Raw genomic sequence first — 17,001 nt, forward strand, 5'->3', positions numbered from 1 at the left:
GCTACTGATGTTCCCCTACACTTGTGTAAGGTCTTTTAGTGTAATGGGTCATACTGCCTCCCTTACCTCAAAGAACGGGCCAGCATCTCCCTTCCAGCTCCCGAGCCGCTAATTGAACTATTGTTGTCTGGCTCACAGTCTGAGATTTTTCCATCTGTGATGTAAGATCGGGGCCTGGTAATGGGCCATAAGCTCAACATTTGCCCCTGTGAACCCATTGGTTACAGTCTTTATCACATTTTAATTTACAGTGCATTGTTCCTCATCTGAAATAACAGTAGGGTATATAGTGTATTGTCTTTGAAAAATATTTTAACATTTTTGTGGCATCCTGTTCAACAGCATCCCTCTGTATTGTGTTAAGTTGTTCTTGCTTTCAGTTAAACTGATTTTGCAATGCCTTGCAGCTGCTCAAATTGTCATAATGCTTGTTGCTTGATTTCTTTTAAAATACAAGGCTGCATGACTTATTATCCAGGCAGTAGATTCAGCAACTAGTTTGTGTCACGGATGGAAAGGTATGCACCCTTCAGGAAAATATTTTTATCCACTAACCCTCCATTTTTTTTTAGGTTGGGCAGCTCTGCCTTATTCTTTGAAAGAACATTAGCTTCGCAACCTTCTGTGTTACTCCTTTCCTATGTTTAATATCGGTCTTTAGATCATCAACGCTTGAAGTTGGTACCCTGTTGGAAGTTTGAGGCTCAGTCCTGTGAATTCCAAAACTAGGAAAATTGAGTACATTTAAGTAAAAGTACATTTAAACAAAAGTAACATCAGATTGATAAAGTTAAGTGTTACATATTTAAAGCATTTTTGCAAGGGGTGGCAAACCTCACTAATGAGGGCTGTACCCATTACTTTTGCTGTTTAGTGTATGCTAATTGTGAGATAATCCAAGATACTGCAGTTTTAGAGCTGCATATCTTTCCATGCAATTTCAATTAAACTTCTGCAATTCAAAAGATCACAGGTCCATGAACATAACATCAGGAACCCCTTGACCAGGTCTAAGGTATTACGTCTGCGCAGTCCACTTTGATTGTGTCTGGTTATTGTAAATGTTTAATTAGTAGGTTCAGTAGGATCATAAAGTCACTCATAAAGTGGTCCAAGATGATGCATGTCCAGTCCATTTGATCAACTTTGGAAATCTGAAAGCAGTAGATTGCTACATTTTGTCAATTAGTTGTTTAGCTTACTTTACTGACTGTATTTCTTGTATTATCCTGTAATGTGTTTTCTTGTATTGTATTGTAAAATTGTTGTGTTTCTGGTACTGTATTGTAATATGTGTTTCTGGTATTGTATTGCATGAATTTGCATGTAATGTTTTTTGTAAAGGAGCTTTTCTTCCCAGACCTCTGCTAAAAACGGGCCTCTGGCCTAGTCGGACATACCCGGTTAAATGGAAAATAAAAAAATAAATTAATGTGCTAAATGCGTCAGTTCATTGGCCATTCACCTTCTTCAGAATCATGTTATGAACTAGGCTGCTTAAGGATGTGTGGTAGTGCCTAATTATATACGTCTAGCAGCTGTAATGGCCTAAACTACCCTAGTTGATTGTATTTTACTATCCATGTTTGGTATGGACGAAAAGTTGGCATGTCTGCTTTTACAGTGTTGTATGGATAATGATGGTATATATGGGCAGCTGTGGAGTATGATGCAGCTGCCAAGCACTGTGGTTAATTATCCCACATTAGGGGCAGTTCTAGGATCCTCATCAGTCATTAGTAATATTTGGGAGACGTGTTTTTATGGATAAGCACAAACTGATGGCAGTTCTGTGCAAGGTTCCATTTTGTCATTTCTGCAAATTGTATCAATAAACAAATGATACTGACTTTTTTCTTCACGTATTAGTACTAGTAAACCATTCCACACTTTTATAAGTCAGTGTAAGAACTTGAAATTTGACACACACATCCATCAACTAGTCCAAACACTGTCATCAGAAAACTGGCCTACTATACATAGGTTCTTAGGCAAGTAGTAGGCTAGTTGCCTTTGTGGGCTATTTTAAGCATAGCCAGTTTCTCTTGCTGAGTGTCAAACCCTGTACTTCTTGCCTGTGAGGTAAACATTTTAACTATTATGCCAAACCCCAATAATCCACCGAGCTAGACACTGTTTTTTATTGGTACTTGTAGAAAAACTATTCCTTCAACATGTACAGTTTTTCTGACACTGCTGTATGCTGGTACTGTATTCACCATCATGCATGCTTGTATAAAAATGTTTTAACAGTGCTACGATAAAACAACTAGATGTGTTGCTTATCATACCCAAATATCTTATCACTGCTTGGCTCTAAGGTAACGTAATTGGACTGACTCATCCCAACACATCTTAGTCAACTACTGATAATCCACAATCTTGCATATCAATTAGAAAAATGCCCAACCTTAAGCTTGTAAAGCAGTACTTCATGAATATACCCCTGCGCTCTAACAACAAAATGTTACTTGTAAATAAAGCTCACCATACTGCTGGAGAAGCGTCTACTCAGAACTGTTTCTTAAGTCAGGAATTCCATTCGTGTGTGTGTGTGTGTGTGTGTGTGTGTGTGTGTGTGTGTGTGTGTGTGTGTGTGTGTGTGTGTGTGTCCCTCTCTCTCCATCATTTACATTACCTTCAGTTATTTAAATCTCACTTGAGACAATACCTCATTGACTCGCTTTTGTAAGGTAGTGTTGTTTCCTCCTGATGTTGTTTCTACATTACTTATAAATCTAATTACTGTATAAAATTGTTAATGGAGCTTCTCTCCCCAGGCCTCTGCTGAAGGTAGACTGCATGTCCAGTCAGACTTTCCTGTTGCTCAGATATTTGATATTTACTTTTTGTTTATGTAGATGCTATCTGTGGGAAAATGGTAGGCTTTTATAGTGCAATGTTACAAGGAATACTGCCTTGATTTTATATAGCTTTTGTGTGCTTAGAGCATCCGTTATCAGTTATTGCATTAAATAATGCATCTCTGTTTTAAATTTCTTGCAAGAAAAATGGTAAATAGTATGAAGTAGTTTTCTATGTAGAATGTGTGAGCTTGGCACTAAAGAAGCAGCAGCAGAAGACACCTCACCCTCGCATAGGGGTACTTTGGACTGCTTGAAGAAACTGGATGAATCACTAGAATAAGTTAAACTTCATTTTGTACTGCTGCAAAAGTTTGTCCTTTTATGTGCTGTTATGGTGAATACCTCACAAAGATGTCCTTTACTCACCAGCATAGCCACTCAGAAGGTGACATTTTGTGTTTGTTGTACCTAGTAGATAGTGCAGTGCCTTGCCACACCAACACTTTATTGTGGGGGGGATATTCTGAACCTTTTATGAACTGAAGCAGTATTGGGTATAGTCTCTTTTCATTGTGTAGTCTGTCACATGTGTAGCCCATAGATTTTATTTTTTGTATGGCATATTCTGTGACAGAGGACATAGTCCTTGATGGATGGCAGAAAACATCCGAGTATGCTAGCAAGGTTATCAGATCATGAAGTATAAAGGACTGGCTACCTCCCTTAACTTACAAAGCTGAGTTTAGCTGACTGTTGCTAACATTTCCAAGATAATGGTGGTCTGTTTTTTGGAAATGGTGACCTTCATCTTAAAAAAAAAAATAAAATGCTTAGATTGTTTGTGTGTTGAACTTATGAGCACTTCTTTGAGAACTTTGTCTATCAAAATATTTATTTATTTATTTATTTGTTTGTTTATTGTTCAGTATAGAGAGGAGTTGTGGTATTGTATGAGGAAGTCGGGAGTGGCAGAGAAGTATGTAAGAGTGGTACAGGATATGTACAAGGGTAGTGTGACATTGGTGAGGACTGCGGTGGGAGTGACAGATACGTTTAAGGTGTAGGTGGGATTACATCAAGGATCAGCTCTGAGCCCTTTCTTATTTGCAGTGGTGATGGACAGGTTGACAGATGAGATTAGACAGGAGGTCCCGTGGACTATGATGTTTGCAGATGACATTGTGATATGTAGTGAGAGTAGGGACCAGGTTGAGGAGACCCTGGAGAGGTGGAGATATGCTTTAGAGAGGAGAGAAATGAAGATCAGCAGTCCTAAAACAGAATATATGTGTATAAATGAGAGGGAGGGTAGAGGAATAGTGAAGATGCAGGGAGTAGAGTTGGTAAAGGTGGATGAGTTTAAGTACTTGGGATCAACAGCTCAGAGTAATGGTGAGTGTGGAAGAGAGGTGAAGGAGAGTACAGGCAGGGTGGAATGGGTGGAGAAGAGTGTCAGGAGTGATTTGTGACAGACAGGTACCAATAAGAGTGAAAAGGAAGGTCTACAAGAGGGTAGTGAGACCAGCTATGTTATATGGGTTGGAGACGGTAGCATTGACGAAAAGGCAGGAGTCCGAGCTGGATGTGGCAGAGTTAAAGATGTTAAGATTTGCACTGGGTGTGACTAGGATGGACAGGATTAGGAATAAGTATATTAGAGGGTCAGCTCAGGTTGGACAGTTTGGAGACAAAGCAAGAGAGGCGAGATTGCGTTGGTTTGGACATGTGCTGAGGAGGGATGCTGGGTATATTGGGAAAAGGATGCTAAGGATGGAGCTGCCAGGTAAGAGGAAAAGAGGAAGGCCTTAGATAAGGTTTATGTATGTGGTGAGAGAGGACATGCAGGCGTTTGGTGTGAAAGAGAATGATGCAGAGGACAGGAAGAAATGGAAATAGATGATCCGATGTGGTGACCCCTAACGGGAACAGCCAAAAGAATATGATGATGATTGAGCTGTACGTGATGGGGAGGAGCCTGTGGTCTCCACACTAATTTGATTGGAAGTTAAAATTCATCACTTTTATGTTTAGGAGTTTGTAAGTTTTCTAGTCGGCTGGACTGCATTGTGTCTTGAGTAAAGGATGTTTACCAAAACATCATTTGCATTATAGCATAACTTTTTGTTAAGTGTTTGTTTTTTTTTTTTTTTTTCTTTTAAGAAATGTATACTCTTGCAAGGAAATAAGCTGTGTCCATTAGCTTTCTTAACTATTTTATGTGACAAGTGTTAAACCAGGTAAACTTTACACATTAACTCATTTGTTTTAAGCTGTACAGGGGTATCATTTAACATATGGAGGATACGACTACCTGGCCTTGAAAACCCTTTCATCTCGAGATGTTGTTCTGTCTGTTGGAAATCAGATGGGTGTTGGCAAAGAATCAGGTACAAATTTTATTTTTAATAAATTTCAGTTTAGTAAAGATTCTCTTAAGTAATTGTGAATGAATTCAGAGTGAATATAGAACTTTGTGCAGTGTAGTTTTTTAAAGGTTCCATTTCATATTTGTTTAGCATGCACACTAAAAGATAAAATATATTGACCAGTACAAAGGACAAAAGAATCCTAGAAAAAATACTGAACCGTAATCAAACCTGAAAAAGTACTTTGAAAAACTCAACAAAATATTATTTTTTTAAAAATAGTACTTACTGTTTTGTGACCATGGGGGGGGGGGGGGGGGTCAGGGATTGCAGTTTCTGTCATGCATTCTTCAGTGAGTAGATTAGAATTGTGACATAGTTTGAGTACACAGAATTTGCTGAAATTGTGATGCGAGTTTGCACGCAGCCAGCTCTTTCAAATGCTTTAAAATGAGTTCATGTTTACAAACAGCACAGTTTTGCATTGTTGTATACAGTCTGAATTATAAGGTTTATACGGGTTAGTTCATGTGGACAACCATGTGCTTGGTGAAATTTATTGGAGGATGTAGGAGGAAAATGGGAAGCAGGCAGGAGAAAGGAAGATGGAAGTAAGTGACTTAGCTGTCTATGTAGCATTGGAGAAGCTTTATGTGCATATTTATAAGTTTATGTTATAATTTTATGTCTGTTTTTAAAAGAGGCTGCAGTCAAAGAGAGTTGAATTTGTAGGGAGTATGATGAGTTTGCTATTAACCATTGCCTTTAAATCATTTGTAGTCAACATTGCTTCTGTGCTGGTCTGTAAGTTTTTGTTTTCCTTAAGCAAGAGGTTCTCCAGTTTGATTCTCGGCTGGGGTGCCTTCTGTGTGGAGTCTGCATGTCCTGTCTGTGGTCATGTGGGTTTCCTCCGGGTGCTTCGGTTTCCTCCCACATCCCAAAGATATGTTGTAGGTGGATTGGACACACTCTAAATTGGCCCTAGGTGTGAGTGTGTGCGTGTATGTGCCTTCTGTGGAAGGTTGGGCGCTGAGCTGGCAACTCGACACCGTAAAACTCCACTGCCAATCAGGCGCGGACTCTGTGGCGACCCCTAAGCGGGGAAAAAGCCGAAAGAGTAATGTTTTGTAGCTGGTTATCTTTCTAATGTTTCGGGAGTTGTTCCAGGAAGCTTAATGCATCTTTAGGAAGTGATTAAATGTAGGCCTGATGAACGTGAGATTGCTCTCCTCATGATTCCTTAAACTATATGCTGAAATTTTGATTTAAAAGTTATTTTTGCTGAGGGGCAATAGTGTTTGTATGCTAATTTGAAAGTAACTGTGGATATATCAGTAGTGTTGTCTTGAATGAGACATTGAGATTGTCATTCTTGGGCAGTAAGATGATTAAAAATGGTGTGAAGTACATTTAATTGACAGCTTTTTTGTGATGGTTTTGGTGTTAGTTTGAAAGTCAGAGTTGTTTCTAGAGTAAACCCAAGGAATTTAGTGGTCTACCATTCCCTGTGTCATATAGCAAGGTGAAAGTTTTAAACACATTAATATAAAACAAACTTGGAATGATGGATTTAAATGTGAATTGAATACGGAAAGTTGTGCATTTTTTAAAAATGTATTATTTAATTTTGTCGACTATGCATTTATGCTTCTTTTCATGGATTGTACAGGAATACTTTATTTAGTGATATGCTTAGTAGGCAAGTGGAGACTTGAGAGTCACATCCACTTCTCCATTATGAAACACTTCAGCAGTTCACATGCATAGTCCTCTGTACTGATGTCCACAGTTAATAGGGTTAAGCTGTTGCTTCCATGAATTCTGTGTAAGCTTGCTACTTTTTTTTTCTTTTGTATTTATGCCACTCATTCCAGTCTCGGTTTTGTTTTTATGAAACAAAATACTACATGGATACCGACTGTGTGGTGCAGAGGTAATTTTGTAGTTTACCCCGACTGTGTTGTCTGAAGACCGTTTAGAAATGCATAGTTTCTTTATTGCTACAGTGTTTGATTTATGCCCATATAGTCACTTGAAATGCACTTAAACTTGGATAGCACAATGTGTGGCATTTTCTTCCTCAATTTTGGAATCCATTGCATGACAAATCTGTCTACGGTAATATTTTTTTTTTAATTAAAGGAAACTATGTATAAAAGGCCACATAGTATTTCTACAAGAACCCTGACAGTTCAAGACAAAAATATAGCCCTCAATATATCATCTCATAAAACTTGAAAAGTGGCTTAAATTTAGTTTAATCCAGCTACCACTGAAAGGATAATCTCTTACAGATTTAGATTTTCTCCGAACCATTTTAAGATAATTTGACTATCTGAGTGTGTGCACAGCAAAGTACATTATACTCAAGAATCAGCCATGTTACTGGTTCTTGATCCTGTGACAGTAAAAGTAGTCCAATATGTCCAATTTGCTTCCTTTCCTGGCCAGTCCAGATCCCAGGCTTTGCTCGTCTCAGGACTTTATTTTCTGTGTTCAGAGCTATCCAGACCTTGCTGTGGTAGAGGGAAGTCCTACTGCTTACCAGTGGGAGTGGTGAGCATTGTACTGCCTATACCCTTACTAGAGGAGTGATTGTCAGCTCTGAAATTGTAATTTTATTAGCCTTTTTGGGCTGATTTCTATACCTTTCAACTTTCTCGTGTAAAAACGTGTGTGTTTGCACATTTTTCGAATCGTGCAGCACTGCTGGGCTACAGTTAAACTATTCCAGGTGCCAGAATGTGTGCTCTTCAAATTTTCCCTCAGAACTAGCTGGTTTCTCAGTAGTAGCACTAAAATCTGAACCCATGTGACTAGCACTTGCTCTAGAACCTGCTGGAAAGCACTAGGAAGCCTGAAACTGATGCAAGCACTCAACTCTCCTTGTCAATAAGGAGAAATTAATCATAGGCACTAAACAGCGTATAATTGCAAAGTACCTTGCAAAGGTAAGGGAAAACAGCTCTTGCACTTTACAAAAAAGCACCTAACAGGCATGTCCAGGGGTCAGCTTCTGGTGATTTCTCCTGTCTACCTGGTGAATCTGGGCATACTGGGGCAATTCGGCAACTGCCTCATGTATACAGACAACCCTCTCTTCCTACCACCCAACACTACAACCTGTGAGAGATACACTTACATAGCCAAACTGGAAGCAAAGCTCTCTCCGGCCAAGATTGTGCTAGACAGTCAAGAGGAGAAGGTTAACACCTGCACTACACCTCAAGCAACTCCTAGCCCTTCAAAACCCACACCATCAACACCCACGCATAGCAACACTAAACCCACATATGCGGAGGCCCTTAACATTATCCTGCCCAAGCAACAAGGACCTCCGAAGCTGAAATGCAAACAAACACCAATCACAATCAAAGTGACACATTGTTCACAACACCAGTGTGCCACCCAACAACAGCCCCTAAGGCAAGACCATGTACCCAACACTTTAGATATAGGTGACTCTATAGTCAGGCACACTGATGTCCCACTCACCGGCTGAACAAGGAGAAAATTACAGTCAGCTTCCTGTCAGGTGCCAGGATCCACCACATAACGCATGCACTCAAGTCACTCCACAAGAAGTACAAATACGACTGTTGTCATGTCCATGTTGGAGTGAATGACTTGAGACGTACCTCCCTGGACTACATGAAAAGAGACATGGAAGAGCTCTCGGATGAAGTGGCCCAGGCAGGTATGACCCTAGCCCTGAGTAGCATCCTGCCTTCGCCCAGAATGATGCCACAGTATAAGGACAAAATGATTGACTGCAACAATTTGCTAAGCTTCTGGTGTCATTCAAAGGGGATCCCGTATCTGTCTGGCTGGGAAGACATGATCGACAAACCACAATGGTTTGCCAGAGATGGTCTGCATTGGTCACCCCTGGGATTCAGGTTACTGGCAAAAGCTCTTGCCACCCTTATAGTGCCTTTTTAGACAAGGTTCAAAGGACAAAACCACCACTGTAACAGATACAATCATGCAAATTCTGAATGTAATGCTACTGACTGCTAGAAGTCTAAACCTCAGAATGCATTCTCTCGAGGCACTCCTAAAAATGGAGAACATAGATATCTGTGCAGTAACTGAGACCTGGTTCAAGGCTCCAGAGAGCACCCCTGTAATACCAGGCTACAACTCTTACCACACTTTTCAGCCACAAAACCAAGACCAAAACACTAAAGGTGGAGGAGTGTCCATATTCACCAAGGATATTCACACCTCCAAGCTAGTTGCCCAACACAATGCATCTGAAATTCTCCAGATGCAACTAACACTAGGTAAGACTGCAATCCAAATTGTAGCTTGCTACAGATCCCCCACCATGCCCCAAGATTCTCACTGCACCTTTCTAAACATACTGGAAAATATTAAGATACAACCAAGCACCCTAATACTGGGTGATTTCGACTACCCTGCCATTAACTGGGAAAACTACTCTTTTACCAACACCTTTTCCCAACGGTTCTTGGAATTCATAAATTCCAACACCCTGGATCAACTAATCCATTGTCCCACCAGGAGCTCCAATATCCTAGACCTGGTCATTACCAACATGGGAGATAGATGCTCCACACCAGTGGTCACCCCCTCATTTGTCAGGTGTGACCATAAGCAAGTCACCCTTGACATCCACATCCCACCCCCCAGTAAGGAAACCTCTTTAAAAAACTTCTCCAAAGCCAACTTCATGCTACTGAAGTCAGAAGTGACACACGTCATGACACCCATGCAGAAGGGATCTGAAAGTTCGACTGCTGAATCCTACACTAAGGCACTGTACGAGCACATCCACTTGTGCATGAATTGTGCTGTCCCAAATAGAACCACGATGCTCTCCTCCAAAAAAAGGAAGCCAATCTGGTGGTCCCCTGCTATAAACAAACTATACAACAGAAGGAAGAAACTGTTGCAGAAAAGAGGAAAATCCCAGGATGCAAAAAACTCCCTCACCAGCCTCCGTAAGAAGCTGAGATCCCTCATAAAACCCTCAGAAGCTAGTTACGAAAATAGAATTGCCAAAAATTCCAAAGACAACCACAAGGCATTCTGTAGTTATGTCAAGAATCTAATTGGCAATGCTCAGATCTGCTATGAGCTACAACAGAATGGCATTAAATATACTGATCCCAAGGATATTGCCAATATCCTGGCAGATCGATTTAGTGCCAACTTCACCCCCTAAAGGGCACATCTCAGTACCAAAAGATTGCCAAATTTCGGTAATCACGGCCACACAGGTTGAAACCTCACTCTCCAAAGCTAAGAATACAGCGTCCATGGGACCAGATGACATCCCGGGCTGTATACTACATGAACTTCAAAATGAACTGGCATCTCACCGAAGTGTCATGTTTAATCATAGCCTCCCCTCAGCCTTTGTGCCCACTGACTGGCGCACAGCTACAGTTATCCCACTCCACAAAGGGGGATCCAGCTTGGATCCCGGGAACTACCGCCCCATCAGTCTGATCTGCAAGGGCATGGAAAGCATTATCATCGAACTTGTAAACAAAGACATTGGCAACCTTCAAACACTGGACCCCACCCAGTTTGGGTTTGTGAAGGGCCGATTTTGTCTCCTGAACCAGAGTGACTTCTTTGAATCAGTCTCCAGAGCTTCTCCAGAGCTGTGGACAAGGGTAAGGCGGTCCACACAGCCTATCTGTACCTCGCCAAGGCCTTCAACGCCATCCCCCACTCTGGAATCATAGATAAACTTACTAAGCTGGGCATAAATCCCTACGTCACTCGATGGGATCAACTGGCTTACTGACAGAACCCAGACTGTAAAAGTAGCCGACTCCAAGTCCAGCTCCAGACAAGTGGAGTACCTCAGGGTTCAGTCCTGGGACCACTCTTGTTTGGCATCTACTTCTCTGAAGTACAGGCCAACACTAAGGGACTCTGTCTAACAAAGTTCTCAGATGACTGCAAACTTGGAGCCATTATTGAATCCCCAAATGATGTGGATATTCTACAAAAGGGCCTTACAGAAACAGATGCCTGGTGCCAGAGCCATGGGCTCAAGCTTAATACCAAGAAATGTATAGTTATCCCCTTTGGAAAAAAACATGTAACCGTGAATTACCACATAGGTGGCAGTACACTAAACATTGAAAGTGTGATGAGAGACTTGGGGACACATATGGACATTGGTCTCCCCTTCGATAACCACATCACCACAACAGTCAGGAAATCCTTCTGTGTGGCACACCTCATCACTAAGGGTTTTTCATCCAGAAAAAAGGAGGTCATTGTCCCACTGTACTCATCCCTCATTAGACCCATTATAGAGTATAACGCCCCGTTTGGCATGTACCTCACAAGATTTCTATGACAGCTGGAAAGGCCGCAGAAATACCTCACTAAAAGAATCACAGGTCTAAAGCAGATGCCATATGCTGACCATCTAAAAAAAACTCCAGCTATATTCTGTGGCATATCGTTTGCTCAGAGGTGATCTCTGCTTAACATACAGGCCATGCCAAACCCTGAGCTGTTGGACATGCTCCACTTAAAGAAACCCCAATCCCTCAGAGCCACACGCTCCAGGGATCTAAACCTTGTCATCACAATGAACAAAACATGCTGGAGGGATAGGTTACTGACCCTGAGACTCGCCATACTCTGGAATAGACTGCCCATCCATGTCAAGCAGAACGCCTCCTTGGCCCTCTTCAAAAGGAACCTTGATGATTGGATGGGAGATTCTGGGGATCATGTCAAGTCGCCCTGCTAGACAGGGGTCCAGGGAAGTAAATATCATGGGAAGAGATATCCAGGGAATTGTTATGGCTAATCTTGTATAGGCCCTAGGGCCAATAGCCTAGTACCAACCTGTGAACCTACGTATCATTGCACTTTCCTTAAATGGAAATTTGTAGTTGTTACCCACACTCGTGTTTTTTTTTTTTTTTCTTTTTTCTACTTGTAGTCAACTGATCACAGGCAAATATTTTCATTGAATATAATATGGTTTTTCTTGGTGGGCTGATGGAAAACGGTTTCTGAATATTAGTAGATATTGCTGACATCTTTTAAAATCTGTTCTACAGGGATACAGATTGCTGTAAAAGGGCTAATAATTCTTCCCTGGCAAAAAAAAAAAAGAACATGTTGGCACATTTAATTTTCCTTTTTTTAGAGTTACTGTATTGGCTGGCCATACCCTTATGACCACTTTGTTTCAAGTGACAGAATACCCATGTTGAGGGTGCTTTCTGTTTACCTTTGAGAATATTAATTCAGTTTATCATTTACAAAAGGTGCAGTAGTGGTCAGTTGCATTTACACTTCTCTTCTGGGTGAGAAGACAGGTTCATTCAGTACACCTGCATTATTTCATTTTGAGCAAATGAAAGAAATTGTGCTGGTAATGTATTTCATCTTCATACATAGTTGTTGAGAAATTGGTAATTGTGTTTCATACACATTCATTATCCCCTCCCCCTGACATCCACACCAGCAAATTAGTCATAAAAAAAGTGGAGGCTGTACCCTACTTGAATATTTTGAAACACGTTATTTTTACAACTGCATGGATGCTGGCTGTGTTGTGCATTGGATAGTTTTGTAGTTTACCCCAGCTTTTAGTGGCAGTGTATGTGTATGAAGCATGACTACCAAGCTCTTAACACCTAATTACAGTTGTACAAAAACATGAAGGTATTGTTTGGGTAGCCAGAGTAATACTTTACAAGGGCAAATTTTACTTCATCTTATTTGTTTGACTGAGATTGAATGTACCCAGTCAAAAGATAGCTGCTTGGGGCAAAGATTTTGATCATTTGTGGTGGTGGTTCACAATAAAAAGCAGTATGCTTTATGCATAATTTGCATCTGGGTCTGGTACCAGAGCTATAAGACTGATTGGCTGCTTAATAGTCCTGTTTTGGATTTTTTTTAATTGCAAGGATAATTAATTGATCTTTGTAGTTTGTATTGTCAGGTGTTCCAGTGTATGTATTTTTACGAAATTACATTCTATGAGTTGACTGCGTATAAGATTTGTTATTTTGGAACTTAGTAAAGTGTTGCCAAGTCTGGTTTTAAAGGTTAAGTGGGTGTGTGGTGATAGTTATACATAGGATGGAACCATAAATTAAGTTTGGGGACTATAAAAGTATTAAAGTATTTGTATCTGGGTCTGAATCTGGTCTTAACATTTAAGTATATTTGTAATGAGATTTTTAATTTGGGTGAAACCATAAGTTTGAGAATGAAGTTTGGGAATCGGAAATGGATTTGCTGAACAACCACTTGCTGCAGTGTTCAAATATTACTTACTTTTGTGTCAATCAGTTTTAACTGTGGTTAGTGATTAACTAGTGAAAAGGTTGTTTCTTTGCTGTTGGCCAGAAGCTTTCACTACAGTTTTAAATGCTGAAATTCCACTTAGACTTTGGACTAAACTTACATCCATGAAATTTGTGTGTTTTTGTGTATTACAATGATTTTTACTGCTTTTGTAGACATCTATATTGTTGCAAATGAAGACGAAATTCAGCTTGCATTAAAACTACACAGACTTGGTAGAACTTGTTTTCGTAATCTGAAAAATAAGCGAGATTATCACAAGCACAGGCACAAGATGTCATGGCTGTATTTGTCTCGTCTGGCTGCTATGAAGGAATTTGCTTACATGAAGGTATGTATGAGCAGTAATAAAACAGGTTTGCTTTTTGAATGAAGAGCTAGTATTTAGCGTTGCAGAAGCAAATATGTAAGGTGTTGGAGTCTGTCTTTTTATTACAAGGAGCAACATGGTTCACTCTGCAAACTGGGGACCTCCTCCCGGCTTTACAGTATGGTCTGTATGCAGATTGTTTTATGTGATTAGTCTTAAATGAATAATAGTTTAAAGAAGTTCTAGTATAACGTGCTGAGTACCTTCACCAAAAAGCTTGTATAATGGCACATAAATGTTTGTCTTTTATGGCTTTTCCCTGTTAGGGGTCGCCACAGCGGAACTCCGGTCTGCTAATGATTGGCAGTTGATTTTTTTTATGGTGCCGAGTTGCCAGCCTGACGCCCAACCTTCAGCAAAACCACGCCCATTCACGCATGTCTTTCAGAGGCCACTCGACCGCGGGGAGGACATGCAGACTCCACACACAAGGCACTCCAGCCGAGAATCTAACAGAACCTCTTGCTGTGAGGCAACAATGCTACCGCTGTACCACTGCGGCTGTATAATGGGACATAAATGTAATATGTATAATTTCCCAAGAAGACCTGTTTATCATACAAAGACCAAAACCAGTAGACCTTGCTATCCAACTTGTACATACATTTGCTATATTATCCATTTGATTCCGTCATAATCTGTTATAAGGGTCATTATTTATTTAACCAAAATCCAAGAGTGCTGTTTTATGAATTTTGGTATTGGCTGGAATTTTGTCTGCATTGGAGTCCTCGTTCTCCATTTCTTATTTATGGACTATATGGAAGTTTGTTTCCTCAGTTAGGGCTATTTGTTTCCTTATCTGCACCATCAAAACTTTAACTGGAGGAGCACTTGGTAGTATTTGTGTACCCTCTACCATGCAAGAAGTATCACATTTGTATGTCATTTTTCTGCTTGCCTGAGCAAGGGTGGGGTTGTTCTTTTCTCTCTGTAGTATTAGTATTAATGTAGGCAAGATGTAGAAAGTTGTATTCACTACTTTTCCACTGAAACGATTGTCCTCCTATTGCAAGATATAATTTCACTCTGATGTTCTCTATCTGTGGTTATCATTAATCTGGCAATCTTTATAACGTCTCCATGATTCTCCAGAATTGTACTGGCTTTCGCAGAGTCAGTAAATTTTATATTGCCATATTTTGTAGATCTTGCTTTGGTACTTAATCTGAAATTAATTAATCTGGTTACTTTATCAATAAATTGTGCCTTCAAATTTACAGCTTCCCTTTAATTTGCTACAGATTGCTGCTATTACTTGATCCACTCTTGTAACTGTTGAAGGATGACATAATGATAATGTTTAGCAACTCGAAGGATATTAGTATTGCATATTTTGTTGCCTAGCTTAAGGGAAAGGATGGGGTTTCTTCATGTTTCACTGTTGCAGTCATCACTCTTGGGTTATCTGCCTGCAGGTAGCCCTCAGTCGGCCTGAATACCAGAGTCTTGGGATTTCTGCATTGGATGCTGTCGCCTCTTCCATGATGTCAGGTCGTCGGGGGTATAAAACATGCAGCCGATGTCATTACATCAGCTTTTCTTGCCAGGCAAAGCCCGAAGCAGAAGTAGTTCGCAAGTGCCGGTCGGCCGCTACCTGAAATTTTCGTTAATCGAGTTTCAAACTTGAAGTCTTCTAAAGCTAAGTACCCTGTTGGGGGGATCCTTTTTTCTTGCTCTAACCAGTGTCAGAATAAGTTAACAGTTGTCTTGCCTGTGGAAAGCAAATACTTCGCAACGATTTTCATTCTTACTGCGTCACCTGTTTAGGCCCAGACCACGACGTTCCTCGCTGTCGGTTTTGTGCCTTGTTCAACTCCAGAACTGTTCATTGTCGGGCTATCTTTGTCGATAAATTCTTTTGCTCTCATTCTTCATATTCAGATATGGCTTTGATAAGCCTTCAGACTACTGAAGTTCCGAAAAAACGTAAGGATAAAGACAGAGACAGACAGCATAGGTTCAAAACTGCCGCCGACGCTTCCATTAAGCTAGTCTCCAGTCTTCCGGTACTCCGTGAGGTGCTTTCGCAGCCCCTGATACCTGCTTCTACAGATTCACAGGCCTCTACTGAGACCCATTCGAAGTCCGGTATGCCGCAAGATGCTTCTTCGACTATGGAACATGCAATATTTCTACCTTTTGATGGGTCCGGAGCCACTGTGCAGGCACCGGCTTCTGAGGGTGTATTCAGACCTTCCGATGTTCGTATTAAACAAACAACTTCTTTTCTGAATAAAACTACGTAATTTCTCAGGCCCAGAGTTCGCACTACGCATAGGAAACAGACAACCAAAGCGCATTCTCAAGCTCCCATGCCACAGAAACAAATGCTTAAAATGGCTGAAGGCCTTATTACTTTAATCAGGGGAAGCCAGCCTTCCCCCTCTAAAAGACAAAGAATTGATTTTCCTTCTGGTTCTACAGATCATGAGTCCGATGACTCACCCCTCTGATTACCAGGATATACCCTTATCTACCTAATGAGGATTCAGATACAGAGGATTCCATTCCCCCTGCCTCCCCCCCAGAGGACTTTTCTTTCGGTGAAACCCTGCATATCCTCGGAGAGCATTTCCGCTGGGAGTGCCAGGGCTACCCACAGTCCAAAAATAGACTCAGAATTTTTAAACTTGACTCAGCACAGGCCCCTAGCTATCCCCCCTGTTCCGGAAATTGTCTCTGATGTCTTCATGGAATCCAGTCTTACCCATGATACTTTACCACCAGCTTGTAGAAAGCTTGACAGGTACTGCAGAGTACCGGACTCTCACAAATTTCTTTTCAAAAATCCCACTGCTGATCCAGAGACCATTTTCCAGGGGCCTAAAGGCATTAAGGCTACTACAGCCAAAAACCCTACCCCTTTAGACAGGGATTCTAGGGCTTTAGACAGATGGGGGAAGAAGGTATATACCTCTGCAACTCTTGCCATCAGGGCTTTAAATTGCCAGTTTCACATGTTGAAGTACCAGCAGCATATTATGGAACTAATAAAACAAAAATGATATTGATTCCTGATTGTGCAGAAAATAAAGATTTACAAGAGTTAATGCATTCTGCAAACCAAGTTGGAAAACAAATTGCAGTGTGGTTTTGATGCTTTAGAAGCATCTTGCAGGGCTGCTGTCAC

At 40.8% G+C, this 17,001-nt stretch overlaps 1 protein-coding gene across 1 annotated transcript in view; it reads left to right on the forward strand.

Annotated features, from left to right (window-relative positions):
* Nucleotides 1–17,001, forward strand: part of RIOK2 (RIO kinase 2) — a 307,636-nt gene that overhangs the window by 75,343 nt on the left and 215,292 nt on the right. The window contains exons 3-4 of the mRNA XM_044063914.1: nt 5,078–5,194; nt 13,654–13,829. Of these exons, the coding sequence (XP_043919849.1) occupies nt 5,078–5,194; nt 13,654–13,829 (293 nt within the window). The remainder of the gene's footprint in view (nt 1–5,077; nt 5,195–13,653; nt 13,830–17,001) is intronic.

This window comes from Protopterus annectens, chromosome 2.part2, assembly GCF_019279795.1.
Source record: "Protopterus annectens isolate FY-2018-M chromosome 2.part2, PAN1.0, whole genome shotgun sequence".
In the NCBI taxonomy this organism is placed as follows: Eukaryota; Metazoa; Chordata; order Ceratodontiformes; family Protopteridae; genus Protopterus; species Protopterus annectens.